At 36.1% G+C, this 18,818-nt stretch overlaps 1 protein-coding gene across 1 annotated transcript in view; it reads right to left on the minus strand.

Moving 5' to 3' along the window:
* Nucleotides 1-5,920: 5,920 nt before the first annotated feature.
* Nucleotides 5,921-18,818, minus strand: part of LOC150081650 (glutamine--fructose-6-phosphate aminotransferase [isomerizing] 2-like) — a 207,492-nt gene continuing 194,594 nt past the window's right edge. Inside the window, exon 19 of the mRNA XM_090379514.1 lies at nucleotides 5,921-6,086. Coding sequence (XP_090235640.1) covers nucleotides 6,042-6,086 — 45 coding nt within the window. The 3' untranslated portion in view covers nucleotides 5,921-6,041. The remainder of the gene's footprint in view (nucleotides 6,087-18,818) is intronic.

Consider the following 18,818-nt stretch of genomic DNA (forward strand, 5'->3'; position numbering starts at 1 on the left):
AAATAAATAAATACCTGAAACTTGAATAAATTTGAAAATTTTATTAAGAAACAATTTGCCTCTGTACACAAGTTCAACAGGTCATTGATATTTTTTTAAAAGACAAACAGTATGTTTGAAAAATAAAAATTACTATACAAAAAGTACAAGATCACTGGGTTAAGATGGCAGTTAACTTTATGTAATTAAATTGTTCAACTACAATAGAAAGATATCAGTCAAATTTAATTTCAGAAAACATATGTCCAGAATCATTGCTAGCAATAAAATTTTATTGGAGATTTTTAACATGGAAAAGTTTTATTACTAAGCAGTGGTGTGCTGGAGACTGATCACACTGGTCGCATGAGCCGTTTATTAAATTTTCAAGGATTTTGCAAGCGGATTGTTAAACTGACAATGGCTGTAAACTGTAGAGTGGCACGCACTTCAATCCACAATGGCTAGCAGCATTTGGGCAATAAGCTTGTATATGGTGACACAGAAAATCCAGCCGGGATGTATTTATTTCAGCACCCTTTGTTTCCTTTCCCCCCCTCCCTACATAGCAGTCTGAGTAGGGGTTATCTCCACCAGCAATTTTACTGGAATATTATTTCCAACAAACATCTGATGAATTTTGCCAGGGCCGTTTCTTCTTAAGGTAGCGACATTCCCATGCTCGATGTCTATCAAAGATTTCACGTTTCTAGAACTGTCATGAACCTGATAAGGTCATTACCTTAAGAAGTGGTCCAGTCAAAATTAAGCAGATGTTTGTTGATAATGGAATTAGTTTATATTTTGTGGGGGTGGGGGAGGTTGTAATCCTTACAAAGGGAAAAACTGCCAAGTAGTTTCCAAAGAAGGTGGGGTGAGGAAGGAGGCAGGGGAAGGAAGCATGACTGATGCCGGTCACACTAGTCATACTTGTCTGTAATACTATGGCTCAATGTATGAGCAATTTTCCACTGAGGAGTACTGATGGATTTCGGTTGAAACGTTCGCAAAAGAAATGCTATTGGACTTGATTTAACAACCAACCCGACAGCCATCTGGACGCGAGGAGTGAGCCACAAAAACACTGTCCAGAAAATATCAGCAATTAAAATTCAGTGATGCAGAAAAACATGAATAATTATTTTTTTAATGAAGCAACAAATTTAATTTATTCCATCTACTTTTATTTTATTTTTGTATTTATTTCTTTATATATAAATTAAATAACTATGCTCATTTAAGAGGATATATAAAACAATACTATATTAATTGCATTAAAAAAATTAAAATTAAATAATTTTTCAGATTCTAATCCCGAAAAATGTCTAAACGACCGAGTGATCTATTAATTTTTTAAATGTGAAGATGAAAACAGACAGAAAATAATGATAGTAATGAAAATCATTGTGGAGTATCAAACATGTCAATACAACCAAATTTCGAATCTGTTGAATGACCAATCAGTGAAGAAAAACCATGTTTGTCATTGACAGAAATAGATAATCTACCTCACCTGGATTATTGGAACAAAAAACAAGCAAGCATATTTACAGAATAGTAAAACTGGCTTGAAATAAAAGAAGGTAAATTAGGATGAAAGAATTGTTCAAAAGTTAAGTATTTAGGAGTAACAGCAGAAAAACATCCATTTGTCCAAGGAATAGTGCATATATTTAGTAACCCCAAATGGCACTAATAAAAATACTAGGCAAGCTTCTCTATGAAAAAAATTAGAGAACATGATGTTTCTAAAGCCCATATTAAAATTCAAGATTTGTTAAAAGAATCAGCTAATGACAATTTCAAATTTAGTACACAAATTAAGCAATAAAAATATTGATGCTACTGTAAAATTACATCAATACTGTTTATAGTTTGCAAAATGCAACTGGCCTTTATCCGATATTGAGGCAGCATTAAAATTACAAGAAAAAAATGGCATAGATATAGGCAATTGAAGAAAATGACAAAATCTGTATCCATCTATTGCAATTATCACTCAACAACTGAAATAAAACAAGTTAATAATTTTAAAATATTTTTACATAAAGTTTATTTTATTTCTCAACCAATCTAATAAAAATCAAACCGAGCTAGAAACTGTAGCTAAAGAACTTGAAATTGAAATTATTAAAATTGGTCTAGTGCTGGAACTGCAATGGGTGGCATGTAGTTTATAAGCTGCTACTGCTGTATGGCATGCACATCCTGTGTTATATATGTATTTTTCAAGTTCTTATTCTGGTGTGGCAAAGAGATTAGTTAATATTAATTTTTTGTAAGACCTTGCTTTAATGATAGACATTCTTGAAGAATTTTTATTACTTTCAAACTGCACTTCAGTCAAGATCAACTAACAATCAGAGAGGGCAAAAATTAATCAAACACACAATAAAAGCATTGGAAAATTTTAAAGGTTGGTACTGGAAAACATGAATCTCAAGTTGAAGATTTGATTAAATCAATTAAGTTTAAAGATATTCCATTTAATAAAAATAATAAATTCAATGCTCTTCCTAGGAATACGTTACTGGAAAATATAATTCACTACATGAATTTACACCTTTTATCAGACAGAAATAACGACGAAAACATTTTAAATTATTTCAATTTATTAGATTATGAAGAACTAACTTCACCATGGACAACAGGTGAAAACAATTGGACGATTCAAGTGAAATTTTAAAATATGAAATTGATTTGAACGATTTTTGGTATTTTGTAGATAATTTTAATAATGTAGAATCAAAACTTTTTTAAATCCCTGCAAGTATTCAAAAGCTAAAAAATAGCACTGTTGCAATGAGTAGTGCTGAAGCTGAAAGAGGTTTCAGTTTGACGAGCATAATTTGTACGAGGGTGAGAAATAGTTTAACAATAAATCACATATTAGATTTAATGATGGTATTTTTTATTGGGAAAAGAGTTAACAGACTGGGATGCAACTCCATTTGTCCAATTGTGGTTGAATCGCAACTATAGATTGCCTATGGATACAAGGGCTCAGAAAAAGTCAATGAAAACAGTTTGTAAGAACATTTTGCTATATGGAAATTACAATAAAAAAAATGAATATTTTATTATTGTTTCAAATTTTTGTATTCCAAATTGTTATAAATCAGTAAAACTTTTTTTTTTTTTTTTTTATGAAAACCCCAAACACGAAAGGTATCAAAACTTATAGTACTTAGTACCTTGCATGGGTTGAAGGAGAAGTATGGGGGGGGGGGGAATGCCGGAAACTTTGCTCTAGAGACTAAACATGGGTTTCACCACTTCAAGCCTCCAATAAGCAAAGTGGTGGTATTTCACCAGTTGATGAAAGTCATACAATAAATGTATACACACATATTCTCAGTCTTGTTTTTTTTTTTTTTTTTTTTAGCGAGCTAGTTTTTAAAAGTTTACCAGCACACCACTGCTACTAATATCACAAAAGATTTTAACATTAAAAATAAAGCTATAGATTTAAGCCAAAGTAATCATTACTATTCAACATAGTAGTTTCGAAAATCTGAGCATCAATAATCCGAACAAGTCAACATTTATTTATTTTTTATGCTGGTGCCATAAAATAATTACAGTAAGCACTGGTTATTGTGATCAAGTTTGCAAATTGAATTTTGATTCTATTAAAAGGCAATTGTAATAAGCAAAAATTGGAGGAATATTATCCACAGGCTATAAAAATGAAGATATAAAGCACAAATTTATACTTTTCTTTTACCTTATCAATTAAAAAAATGAAGTGATATGCGAAAATCAGAAGAATATTATCCACAGGTTAGCAAAATAAAAATAAATTTATACTTACATACATAGCTCGATTAATATACATACAGTACTAACTAAACATAACATTTTGTAATCTGATAATACTGTTCACTGACTTTTTTTGTTGGGGGGGGGGGGGTTGTAAAATCTAAAACAGTAAAAAAAGATAAGTGTCAATCAATAACAAAGAACACAGTATGCAGAAATTGCAACTAACATGATATGTGCAAGCAAGATACAAAGTAAAACGTTTACAAAGTTTAGATATAGGAATGAAGAGATTCTGAACATTTACAGGAGTTTTATTTCACTGTACTGAAGTTATTGTCTTCTTTTAAAAGGAAGCAGAAAATTTTAACAATTAAATTGAAGATTGAGATTTTAAACAGATTTTCAAAGGTAGAAAGTGGGTCTTTGTTAGCAAGATTTTAAGAGGTTGGAAAGTCAACAATAACAGAATTAAAAACAACAAGGAAAAAATTTTAGTTCTCATCAAAACTCGATTTAGACAATGGTGAAAAAAAAAAAAAAAAAAAAAGAAAGAAAAGAAAACCTTATGAAATGACCCATCCCTCAAAGATGCTGTTTGTTGTTGTTGTAGTTGAGTTATGGGATCATCAGAAAGTAAAGCCATATTGCTCCTTGTATACTCTCTGTAAATTGCGTATTCTATGGTCAATTTTCTATTTGCTAGAGAAAAACCATCTACCCTCGCCTGAGACTGACTAACTCGGCCACGCTGTGAAAAAGGCCCATAAAAATTCCTCCCATCATTGATTGGACTCAAACTCAGGTCTTTTACACTCAGGGTGGGGAGGATGGTGATTTTACCAACTGTGTTACCCACAAGTAGATATGATCAACAAGCTGAATACTGTCCAATCAACTCCTCCTGCTGAAAAGAATGAGAGCTCTGGTAACAAAGAAAAAGTCTGAAAATGGCACAGCAAAAAATAAGTAATTATTTTCGTTAAAGGTCTATACACTATACATGTATTATTGTGGCTGAAAGTCCTATTTGTTCTGTTACCTGTGAATAAAAATACGTAAGTACAGCTTACTGTTTTTATTTCTAAACTTACTAAACTTTTTTTTTTTTTTTTTTTTTTTAAGTCTCCAGAACTGTATTTTTGATAAGTTCGAAAATCTGAACTATCCCCATTACCAATTAGTTCGGATTACGGATGCTCTACTGTATATCAATATAATTAATATAACTGGCTATAAAAATGAGCTGAATTTCTTTCAATATGGAACACAAACAAAAATAATAATATTGAACATGACACTGGAATGACTGCATTTCAACATACATCAATATCACAGTTCTCCAGATTTTTATAATGGTGCTAATTGAAATGACAGATTTTTCTTTAAATATATGAAACTGTACTCATATTAGATGGCACAGAACCATAAAATATTCTTTTACCAAAGTGCCTTCAATAATTAGTGATTACAACTTCTTAATATATTACAAAACAGTTCAACTATTTTAACATTTTTGTTCCTAGTTATTCCTGAAGGAACGTAAGTGCAAAGTCTATATAAATTTACATACAAATTTCAATTTAAAGTTCTTATAACAGTTATGTAAGAAGTAATCTGTTTTCTTCCTATAATTATGAATTCTAAAATTGTGGATCTTCTGTACAAGAAATATATTCTATAAAACTTTTCACAAAAACCTTCATTCCCCCCCCCTCAACCCTTCAGAACGCAACTGTACATTTTTTGTGTTTTAAATTCACTACACACTACTAAAAAGTAATAAGATAAACTATATACAATCTAATGAATTTTTTAAAGTTTTCCAATTTTTTCCTGATCATTTAAATATATATTTTTCTGGCTGTACATGTAGAAGAAGTATTTTTCATGATTACATAAAAATCAAAATCATGTAGGGAATATGTACACATATGGAATGTTTGACCTAACCAAAATAGAACATCTAAAAATGTAAAATATCAAGTATTTAAAAAAACCAACCCAAAAAAGAAGTACTAATAATTTTCAGTAATTCAGTAAAACATTATATAGTAAAGTATGTTCAACTGCCATTACTCGGCAATATTTGAGAATTTCTCTCTCAAATAAATTTACCATTCAGAGTAAAAATATAGTGCAACAATGTATATGCACTTTTCAATATCTAGTTGTAAAACTAGAGAAAGCTGGAAGTATCTAGACGACTTTTCCTCAATGGAAGTCAATCAAGTATTGTACTCCAGATAAAAACTTTTCACTCTTTTCAGCCATAGTAGCCTATGCAGAGAATCCTACTCTTACTCTACTGTCACAGATTTGGCAAGATTACGAGGGCAGTCAACCTATAGATAGGAAAAGGGGGGAAAATCATCAACTTAAAGTTTTGGCATGGATAACGTACAAAATTACATAACCAACATGTAAGATAGTAACAAATTATATCTTCCATTGCATTATTACCCATTATTCAATTAGGAATGAAAATTGAGTATGAGGAGAATAGGCATGTCACTAGTCAGAAATGTAATATAAACTGTAAACATACAATTTTTACAATTTCTTGCAATCATAAGGATACTCCTATGATTTCAAGATATTGTGTTCAACTATGAAATTCACAAATATATTTCAGATTTATAATCACTTTTATTGACTGGAAGTATTTGGTCTATAAAAGCAATCAGTGGTTATCTCTGAATTCAGTTCAAATGTATATGCCAAACAATCAACACACAAAAAGAGCTAAAAAAAAAAAAAAAGTTTCACAGGGGAATGATAGTTTGATATCATGGGGAAAATATCTGTCTGCTGCTCTGGAATTTGACAAGTGGTAACATGCTGAAGAAATGAAAGTCCACAGGTGAGAGACAGAGACCAAGAAATAACCAGGTAAAGGAAAAATATTAACTGACAGGAGCTGACATGCATTGAGACAGCTGACTACCTCATCCCATTGGACTGTAGAGACTGTGTTTGGGGGGGGGGGGGTAGAAGCAGACACAGGAAAATCTCTGTATCTCCATAACATGTAAAAATTTGTGGCATGTACAGAGCTGCATGCCAAGAACCTTCATCGAACAGCTGAATCCCACATATCCAAGATATCAAAAAAAAGCACAAATCAATGATTGTCCTGTCATGGTATAATGAACATCAAGCTTTGTGAATCAATGAAATTAGTCTTTTTAGTGCGAGTCATGCTGTATGCTCTTCCACCCAATGGATTTTATGAAGTCATACAGTAATGATAGTTCCATTTGATTTTATAATTTTGGTGCTAAAGTCTTATCAGTAAAATTATAAAATTAGAAAGCATAAAAGTTGTAAATTGTACTTAACTTGCTGCAATCCTGTGTATAGATAAATTTCCTTTGATGTTGTTTCAATTATCCTTTTTTTTTTTTTTTTTTTTTTTAGAATAAAGAAAAGCACAATATCTGTCACTATCACATACACATTGCAATAAGAAAATGACTACCACTGAAACTGAAAATATGGCAAACATATTGCCTCTTAATAATAAAGATGGTACATTCAAACTTGGTTATAACGGGCATGGAAATAATGAGATCATGGCTGTAATGAGCAGAAAGCCATAATGATTTTAATTTAAGCATATTCCAATACAATCACTCACTTTTATAACGAGTGTACTACACAGATATACCGAACAAATTTTGGTAACTCAGGTAGTCAAAAAAAACCCAATCCTTGAAATAGACAAAAATGTAAAAGGCAACTTAGCTTTTATGACCACCTGCATTGCATCGGATTAGGGGCCGGTTTTGATCTTGCCCTTTTGGGTATGGGGGCTATACAATAGTGCTTAGCACTTGTTGCATTACCCTATTTACAGATTGTCTTCTATTAACTGAACAATAAATTTATTTTGGGACTTCTAAGAATTTTGTCAATTGGGCTTTAAGAATGTCGTATGCATTTTGGGATTTCTAAGAATTTTGTATGTAGATCACTTTACTACTGAGCTATTTCACTTTGTAATGTTGAAAGTGCCTGTCGTGTTTAGCACTCCATGTTTTCATAACAAGCACTGCCCAATATCAATAGTCCCATTAGTATTATAATTAAGAATGAACTGCTAATATGAGATTAATAATAACAGTAGTCCCATATCAGCAGCCTATGCCTGTACATACAGTAGCCATATAGATGGCTCACTGCTAACAGGTTACAGCACTCGGTGAAAAGTGGATATAGGGTCTGGACCTCATTAGTTCCCCACAACCCTAGCTAAAGAGATTTTGTGGGACTCTTAGTTATGGTCTTAACCAGAATTTCATTATCCTTATTGCATTTGCATTTTATACAATTAAAATATTGGTATATAAAGTGAAGTGTTTCCATCATTTAATTCAGCATTGCAATTTGAAGGCAGCCTGGGTGCATCTTGTTTATTTTTTTAAGTATGCAAATAAAATGGTTTACATTCATTTTTGGAAATGAATGTAAACTATTCATTTCCAACAGACCATTTTGGAACTATACCAATGGTGTCTAATCAGCAACAGCAAATAACTTTCCCATTGGGAAAAAAAAAAGTAATTCATTAGATACAATTTAAAGTTAGAAATTGTAAAATAAAAAGGGTAATATTTAGATAATTAAACATCATAATTCAAAGATTTCAGAACACATTCACCCACTCTCTCACACAGGAGAATAAACCTTTTAAGCCAAAAACAAAAAATAAATCTGGGTCACGAAAATTAAGTCAACAGAGAAAGAATTAGTTAATCCGAGAGGTATCAATTATTTCAATTTATCCAAAAATTCTGTATTATTCATAATTCTATTTATTATTAAAGTTTACAAAAATATTATAAAACTTATTTTAATATTGATTGGATATTTCTATAACTACTCTGATATAAACATTCAGTTTTTCCAATTTGCATAAACAGATTGAAAGAACTGAATGTATTTGCTATATTGAAAAAAAAAAAAAAAAAGCCTAATTCATGCTTTATTCTTGTATCAAACAACATGCAAATTGTCCTGTGAACACATATTTATAGTCATAACAACTAGAGCAATACAGCTTAAGATGCCATTAAAGAGGCCAACAAAAAATTTTTTTTTCATACCCCAGAGCAAAAGTTAGATTTTAAAGGAAATCTATCCACTATTTCAAAAAATATCAAAATTATGTCTCTATCACACATCCATTGAAAAATACACTATTTTAGTAACTTAATGAAATACCAATGTCAAATAGATGCAATAATACAAATGCTATCATAAAAATGAATCATTCATTTTAAAGTACTTAAATCAAACATATAACGAACTACATTCTATTTCCTTAGAAAGGTTTGCCACTTGGAGAATTTTTTTTATAGTCCATTTTGCTTTCCCATTTAAGAAACCAGCAGTAATCTCCATATCACGGCAGCATCCCAGCAATCTTGTGGGTGGCTTTGGATGAAAGCTTGATCATCACTTAAATCTCGCCAAGTTTTGAGGAAAAGAAATGAGATGGGAATGAAGAAAACAGATTTCCAAAGACATCTGGAAGCCCATATTTTTAAAAGTTTTTTAAAATGATTGCCAAGCTGTTAGTTTGTTATCCTGTAGTCCTGTTTCAAATACATTATCTTTGAAGGGTTTCTTTATTTGAGGCCCAATGAGAATTCCTGTTTTTCAGTTTTGCATCTGTTAAATTGGGAAACACTTCTTTAGGTACAAGAATCCACTTCCTTCTTCATTAGCAGAGGCATATTATGCAAGAAAGCAAGCTTATGCAGCATCAGCCAAAAAAAAAAAAAAAAACCCCGCTCCCATTTCACCCCTCCATTCGTTCTAAATACCTGTCCAACTCAGCCTTAAATTTATTTAGGCTATCAACTTCCACAACAAAAGATTGAAGTCTGTTCCACCAACCAACTACCTGCTGACTAAACGCAAACTTCCGCACATCTATCCTACATCTGCCTTTCCTCAATTTGAATTTATGCCTTCTCAGGTGGTTATTCTGAGCAAGAAGAAGAATCCCATCAGCATTGGGCATGCTCAAACCATTCAAGGCTTTATACACCTCAATCAGATCATATTGCAGGTGCTTAAGTCTCCAGACACTAATTTACAAAACTTAAGCCTTTCTTCTAAGGAGAAATCCTTTGTTCCATTCAATAATCTTGTTGCCCTTCTCTGTACTCATTCCAACAGCTCTACATCCTTCTAAAAATGAGGCCTCCAGACCTGTACACAGTACTCAAGGTGCGGCCTGACCATTGCCTTATACAAGGGGATAATCACCTCCTTATCCCTGCTAGAAAAATTCCTGTATATCATTGACAAGACACTATGAGCTACTCTTGCAGACCACTTGCACTGCTCAGAAAACTTCATATCTGCCTGCACAATTACCCCCAGGTCCTTTTCGTTCTTTACCACTGTCAGTGTAGTACCACAGAGTTGATACATCACTCTGGGGTTACATTAGCATTAGCATTAGTAGAGGCATTTGATGCAAGAAAGCAAGCTTATGCAGCATCAGCCAAAAAAAAAAAAAAAAAAAAACCCACTTCCACTTCACCCCTCTGTTCGTTCAAAATACCTGTCCAGCTGAGCCTTAAACTTATTTAGGCTATCAACCTCCACCACAAGGGATGGAAGTCTGTTCCACCAACCAACCACCCGCTGGCTAAAGGCAAATTTCCGCACGTCTATCCTACATCTGTCTTTCCTCAATTTGAATTTATGCCCTCTCAGGTGATTTTTCTGAGCTAGAGGAAGAATCCCATCAGCATTGAGCATGCTTAAACCATTCAAGGCTTTATACACCTCTATCAGATCACCTCGCTGGTGCCTAGTCTCCAGACACTGTAATTTGCAAAACTTAAGCCTTTCTTCGTAAGAGCACCCCTTTGTTCCATTCACTAATCTTGTTGCCCTTCTCTGTACTCGTTCCAGCAGCTCTACATCCTTCTTGAAATGAGGCCTCCAGACCTGTATACAGTACTCTAGGTGTGGCCTGACCATCGCCTTATACAATGGAATAATCACCTCTTTATCCCTGCTGGAAAAATTCCTGTATATCATTGACAATACTCCATGAGCTACTCTTGCAGCCCGTCTGCACTGCTCAGAGAACTTCATATCTGCCTGCACAACCACCCCCAAGTCCCTTTCATTCTCTACCACTGTCAGTGTAGTACCACAGAGTTGATACGTTGCTCTGGGGTTGCTGTTTCCCATGTGTAGTACTTTACATTTGTCAATGTTAAACTTCATTTGCCACCTCTCAGCCCATCTGCTCAACCTTTCCAGATCCTGTTGCAGCAGCATAGTGTCAGTAGTGTCCTTGACAACCCTGCCAACCTTTGTATCGTCTGCAAACTTGGACATTAAGCCCGATATACCATCATCAATATCATTTATAAATACAGAAAACAATAATGGATCCAACACTGAACCCTGAGGGACTCCACTAATAACATCAGTCCACGATGAGCAGTGTCCATTGATTACCACTCTCTGTCTTCTCCCCCTCAACCACCCCTTTATCCATAGCAGCAATTTGCCTCCAATGTCACACTGCTCCAATTTGTGTAGCAGTCTTCCATGTGCAACAGCATCAAAAGCCTTTCTAAGATCCAAGTATATAATATCAAAGTTATTCCCTGCATCCAGTTCTTTTGTGACTGCATCATAGTATCCAATCAAGTTGGTCAGGCAAGACTTCCCCTTAACAAAACCATGCTATGTCTGAGCTATAACTGAAGTCTTGTCTAAATGATCCTGCAGTGCTTCTTTAACCAGTGCCTCCATTAATTTTCCTGGAACAGAAGTTAAGCTCACAGGTCTATAATTACTTGTGTCAGCCTTTGATCCTCCTTTGTGAATTGGGGTCACATTTGAACATTTCCAGTCTATGGGTACCTCCCCTGAGTCCAAGGAAGCTCTCATAATTATGGCTAAGGGTTTGCTTACTTCCTTTGCTGCCTCCTTTAATATAACTGGATAGATCCCATCCACCCCGGGTGCCTTTCTTGTGTTTATCTTCAACAGTTTCTCCTCCACTTTACTCCCAGTTATTTCAAGATTCTGTAGCTTACTGCTAGAGTTGAATACACCTCTGGCATTCCCCTCGCTGAATAACTCCTCATGTGTGAATGTCGATGCAAAATATTCATTTAGTTTGTTAGCTACCTGAGCAGGATCATCAACACTTGACCCATCAATATCGAGTGGACCAATCTGATTCATCCCCTTCCTTCTCGAGTTTACATAAGTAAAGAACTCTTTGCTGTTTTTCTTTGCATCTCTTGCCAAGGATTTCTCGTAATCTGCCTTCGCCTGCCTAACCTCCTTTGTAACTTGGTTGCATATCAACTTGTATCTATCATAGGCTTCTGTCATGTGTTAATTTGTATGTATCCCATGCATTTTTCTTCTCTGCCATATGCCTCATTAGTTCATCTGACATCCATTTTGGCCTAAACCTTGAACAATATTTCTTAGTTGGTATGTAAAGCCTAGTAGCTTCCAAGATAAGTTCTTTGAATGCTTCCCATTTTGAATTTGCTGTTGGTAACATCATCAGTTGGTCCCACTGTATAGAATTTAAATACTGTCTCAGTCCATCGTAGTCGCCTTTACGGAAGCAATAACCCTTCCCTTTACCCCTAATGGTAGTTACCTCTTTGAGTAAATCCCACTTCAGCACACTGTGATCACTGCCACCTAGTGGTTCATTTATCTGCAGATTCTTAATGCATGGAGAATCACTGCTGATAATCAAATCAAGAGTATTGGTCCCTCTAGTTGCCTCCCGAACATGCTGATGTAGAAAACAATCATCCAATAAATCCACAAAAGCCCTGCTAGTGTGTGAGTAACCAGCCCCCAAATTCCAGTCAATATCTGGGAAATTAAAATCTCCCATTATAAGACACTCTGATTTACTGGCCCACTATTTCCCTGTACAGTTCCTTATTATACTCATCAGAGTCATTAGGCCTATAGCACACTCCTACTCTCAATTTTGATCTCCCAATGTTTATGTCACACCAAACTGACTCCACACTGCACTGTCCAGCGATGTCGACTGGCTTCACTTCCTTGGTTTTTATGTGTTTCTTAACTAATAGCATAACCCCTCCCCCCTTCCTATCCTTTCTGTAGACGTTGTACTCCCCAAATTGCAGTTCTGCATCCCTTATATCTGTGTGACACCACGTCTCTGATATCCCAACAATATCTGCCTTTGATGTTTTGAGCAATACCTCAAATTCATCAAATTTATTTACTAAACTCCTAGCATTGGTGTACACGCAAGTATACCTGCACCTGTTTCTATTCTTAGCTACCCTAACACAACCCATGTGTTTACTTGTACCGCAATGGCTCCCAGCAGTCTCTGAAATACCATGCATCTTGTTTTTCAGGCTTCTGCTCATTCTAATAGAAGCAGTGCAAGAATCTCTTTCACCTCTGCCAGTGGCTACTGTCAATCTATTGGTCTTTGTCTCCCCCCAAGCTAGCAGTTTTCCGACCCACCTAACACTGCCTCGATAGCATCAGCAAATATTCTTGCACCCTTTCTATTTAAGTGTATCCCATCCCTGTAGAAGCAATCTCTCCTGTTAACAAGTACAGTCCAGGCTGAAAAAAATTCTACCCCTTGAGCCTTGCACAATCTTTCCAGGGCCGAATTGATCGACAAGGCTCTCATCATATACTCCCTCCTATCGTGTCTGGGCAGAATTGCAGACACTTTCAAATTCAACCCTAATTCTCGGCTTTTGTTCAACAGTGACCTGTACTTGTTAAGTAATTCTGCCGGTCTCCTACTCTTAATATTATTAGTGCCAACGTGTACAACTATATCACCTTTTGTGCCCTTAAAAGATGATATTCACTCTACAACGTCATCAACCTTTGCCCCTGGCAGACATACCCTGGTCCTGTTCCACCTATCTTTTTTACAAAGCATGTTCCCCGTTTCCCTGACAATAGAGTCACCAACAACTACTAGTTCCTTCGGGACCAGCGCATTCTGCCTTAGGGGTTGTCTCTGTGTCACGCGATGCCCAAGTGCAAGCTCTGGCGTTGATGTGGGCAGCTGAGAGCTTGATGGGCCCCTCAATTTAGTTTCTTCGAGGGCATCCAACCTGTCCTTCAAGCTCTCATATAGGCCCACAAGAATGCCGAGTTGTTGCCTGATATCGATACACTCCTTGCATCGCGCACACACACAAAGACATCCCCCTTGGCAGTATCATGTCCCGTACCCGATTGCTCTGCAAACATCTAGCAAACAGTGCATTTTATAAGGCTGTGAGTCAGAGGACAACTGCCCCCCTCAGTTCTGCTCTGAGCCACAGCACTTCCATTAGCTTGAGCCTTTTGCTTTGCTGCTCTGGTCTGAGTCATGATTCTATTAATTTATTAATTAATTATGTTATGTTATTAATTATATTACGCTTCCCATATGTAGTACTTTCCCATATGTCAATGTTAAACTTCATTTGCCACCTCTCAGCCCATCTGCTCAAATTTTCTAGATCCTGTTGCAGCAGCGTACTGTCATTAGTGTCCTTAATAACCCTGCCAACCTTCGTATCGTCTGCAAACTTGGACATTAAGTTTGATATACCATCATCAATATCATTTATAAATACAGAAAACAACAATGGACTCCACTAATAACATTGGTCTATGATGAGCAGTGTCCATTGATTACCACAACCATCCCTTTATCCATAGCAGAAATTTGCCTCCAATGCCACACTGCTCCAATTTGTTCAGCAGTCTTCCATGTGCAACAGTATCAAAAGCCTTTCTAAGATCCAAATATATGATATCAAAGTTATTTCCTGCATCCAGTTCCTTTGTGACCACATCATAGTACCCAATCAAATTGGTCAGGCAAGACTTTCCCTTAACAAAACCATACTGTGTCTGAGCTATAACTGAAGTCTTGTCTAGATGATTCTGCAGTGCTTCTTTAACCAGTGCTTCCATTAATTTTCCTGGAACAGAAGTTAAACTAATAGGTCTATAATTACTTGTGTTGCTCTTTGATCCTCCTTTGTGAATTGGGATCACATTTGCACATCTCCAATCGATGGGTCTCTCCCCTAAGTCCAAAGAAGCTCTTATATAATTATGGCTAAGGGTTTGCTTATTTTCTTTGCTGCCTCCGTTAATATAACTGGATAGATCCCATCCACCCTGGGTGCCTTTTTCATGTTTATATTCAACAATTTCTCCGCCACTTTCCTCTTAGTTATTACAAAATCATCTAGCTCACTGCCAGAGTTTAACTCACCTCTGGCATTCCCCTCCCTGAATAACTCCTCATGGTGAATGTAGATTCAAAATACTCATTTAGTTTGTTAGCCACTTGAGCAGGATGATCAACACTTGAACCATCAATATCCAGTAGACCAATCTGATTCATCCCTTTCCTTCTACAGTTTACATAAGTAAAGAACTCTGTTGTTTTTTTTTTTGCATCCTTTGTCAAAGATTTCTTATAATCTGCCTTTGCCTGCCTAATCTCCTTTTTTGTGACTTGGTTACAGTTGTTGTTGTGTTTGGATTTTTCTGGTGCAAAGGTTACTAAGGCCATATTGCACCTATTATAATATTTAATACTATTTTTATTGGCTTCTATGGAAGCAGTTAGAAATGGTTACATAAACCTATTCGTTTCAGAAAGAAGAAAAATTCTGTAAGATTTGAATTTTTGCCTATGATATGGCTAAGTGACAATTCCCGTAAGGTTGAGAGAGAGAAGTGAATGAAATTAGACAAGAGTTGTCATAATACAAGGTGCATTCCAGGAGTATGTGTTTTATTGTGAGTGGCCTGTGGCAGTGCGAACACTGTGGAGGGGCATTACCTGATAACCGGAATAGATGGGTCAAGTGAGTGTGGTCTATTCGGGTTCTCGTTAGGACTACCTCTTCTTGTCTGTTTGTGCAGAAATTGGAGGCCCATAATTGCAGTACAGGTTTAAATTTCAAGGAGTTTGTTATGTATATGCATTTGCCACTGAAGTGTTGCCACTGAATGGGACCAGAAAATTCATTGGGGGCTGTGCTGGACGGATGCTTGGTAGCAGCATCTGCAATTTCGTTTCCTAGTATTCCAGTATGGCCTGGGATCCAGCAGAAGACAACCTTTTGCCAATGATCTCTGAGACGAATCAACTCTGATTTGATGAGCTGTAGTAATGGATGAGTAGATGGCAAAATCTTTTGCATTGCTGATAGGGCACTTCGCAAGTCTGTGTAGATTATGCTCTTTTTGATTGAGAGATGGAAAATGTTTTCCAGAGCAAGTTTTATGGCATATATGGCACCACTAATTCAGTGGTGTAACTACTGAATTAGTCGGAAGTGACACTGAAATGATAGCGTCATGGAATACAGCTGCTGCACCTGTTCCACTCTCAGACTTCGATCCATCATTATATATTTTAGAGAAGTCAGGATAACATTGTATATGTGCAATGTGCAGCTGTTGTATGTTATTATCCATTAAGGAGTGTTTCCCCCATTGGTGGAAATAACTGTTACAAGACGACCATAGACAGACCACGGAGGAACGTGATCTATAGGCTCTTGGTGGACTTTGAGTTTTATATTCCCGTTTTCTGCTAGTTCCATGAACCTAATACCTGCAGGACTAGTTGCTTGTGGTTTGTTTCTGTAAAAGGTGGTGGGCTGCAGATCACTAAATATTGACCAATTAGGATGGGTCGACTGGCTTTGGATATTGGTTGCATAGTTCAGTAATAACATCTTTCTTCTGATGGTTAGAGGAGCTTCATACGTGATGAATCATTTTTTCGAGGGTTTTGCTCAGACAGCTGGTAAGTGAAATTGGTCTGTAGTTATGAGGAACAGAATAGTCTTTACCAGGTTTTGGGATAGCCAGTACGTAGGAATGATGCCAGGAGCTTGGGAATGTATGTTCAGTGAAGATCAACAGTGATGAGTGTGACTTTGGATCCAAATTTTTGAGCATTATATAAAATATCCCATCAGGGCCAGTGGCACTGTTCCTTGTGTTGGTAAGAGCATGCTGCAGTTCAACCATGGTGAATGGTTGATTACATGTTAGTGCACATCTGTCAGTGAAATTCAGTTTGGATTTTTCGGTTACACCTTTAATTTTTTGAAATTGTTGGTCATAAGCAGTTGAGGAGGACAACTGAGAAAATACAGATCCTAATGCATTTACGATTTCTGCAGGGATAGAGAGTTCCTGTCCACTCCAGTTAATTAGTGGAGTAGACGTTGGAGGAATTTTGCCATTTAACAATTTTATCTTATTGTATTTTATCTTATATACAGTCTGATGTCTGTATTTTTATTAACTGAGGAAGCGAATTTAATCCATGATTCTTTTCTTGCTTTCCATCTGATATAACGGGCTCTTGCTCTAAGTCGCTTATAATTAATAAGATTGGAGGTGGTTGGATGTTTGTGGAATTGATTCCATGCTTTGTTTTTCTCTTTTTTTGCATTGTTGCACTCTTCGTTCCACCAATTTAATTTTTGCCTTTTCTTGACTTGGTATTGTGGAATGGCAGCGGTTGCAGCTGTTAGAATTTGGTTTGTTTTATGTTCAGTAACATGGTTGATAGAAGAGCACTGCATGATATGGTTGTCGAACGAGACAAGCCTGCTGTATTTTATCCAGTCAGCCTTTGGAAATTTCCATTTTACTGGATTATCTCTTGGTGATGAACAGGAAGTTTGAATTTTGCATATTATTGGGAATTTTGCATATTATTGATCGCTGTTGTGAGGATCGTTAAGAGTTACCCAATCGATACTTGGATAAAGCACTGGAGAGCAAATGGAAAGGTCTATTGTGGAGGTTGATCTGGTAGAAAAATGGACATAGGTAAGAGAGCCAGTATTCAACAATGTTAAATCCTGTCTGTCAATCACCATTTCAATAAGCTTACCACGCTTGTCTAAGCTAGGGGAAACCCATAATGGGTGGTGAGCATTAAAGTCACCTAGTATACAGAAGGGGTGGTAGTTACAACACAAGATCTTCGATTTCCTGAATATAATATGGACAATTAGGTGGTGGAAGATAAATTGAAACTAATGTAACAGTGATTCCAATTACTATGCGTATGGCAACAGCTTCTAAAGAGGTTTGCAATGGAATTCATCTGGAGGGGACTCGAGTCCAACAGGATGGCTACTCCTTCATGAGCACCATTAGTGTCGGATCTATCCTGTCTGAAGATAGTGTAATTTTTGACTGTACAGGAAACTTGGGGCGTCAAGTTAGTTTCTTGTAGGCACATGGCAACAGGATGGAAGCAGTGAATTAGTTCATTAATATCATCGATGTTGCTGCGAAAATCTCTACAATTCCACTGAATGATGAGTTCCATTATTTGGTTTTGTTCGTGGAAGATGTATCTGACTGCTTTTTATAAGTTGATTGTTTATGACGGTCTGGTTTTAGTTTTTCTTTTCGGGGAAAAGTGGGACATCCTGATTCATTATTATCGTCCATATCATCTTCTGCGTGTATTTCAAGCAGTTCTTCTTGACCAATAGTATCATCTGTATCCATGCTTGTTAGGCATGATTCTTTCGTCTCAACAGGATACAATCTTTGCAAATTTTCTGCTACCTGGAAATGCAGAGGTCTCTGGGATGGAATTGCGAGTGGCATATTATTGCTTTGATCTACTGAATTTGGTTTAGATGGATGCTGGCCCGAGAGTACTGATCGAGCCCAGTCTGATATTGATATTTTTGGAGAGATGGATACTTCTGTCTGACATGCCACTGATTTGTGTCTGTGAATGGTGGAAGCATAAGTGCGTTTTGGTATACTTAAGTTGACCTGTTTATTCGCTTCTTGATAAGAGACTATTTTCAATTTTATATTTTTGTATTTTTTTTCCTATCTTCTATAGTTCACAATTTTTGGAGTAAGCTGGATGCTTACCACTACAATTAGAGCACTGTGGTGTTGAAGCCTTGCATTCTGCTTGCATGTGATTTTTGCAGCCGCAGTTCAGACATATAACGTCTCCACGGCATGCTGTCTGAGAATGGCCG

This window comes from Mastigoproctus giganteus, chromosome 8 (genome assembly GCF_048544385.1).
Source record: "Mastigoproctus giganteus isolate SK-2022 chromosome 8, ASM4854438v1, whole genome shotgun sequence".
NCBI lineage: Eukaryota > Metazoa > Arthropoda > Arachnida > Uropygi > Thelyphonidae > Mastigoproctus > Mastigoproctus giganteus.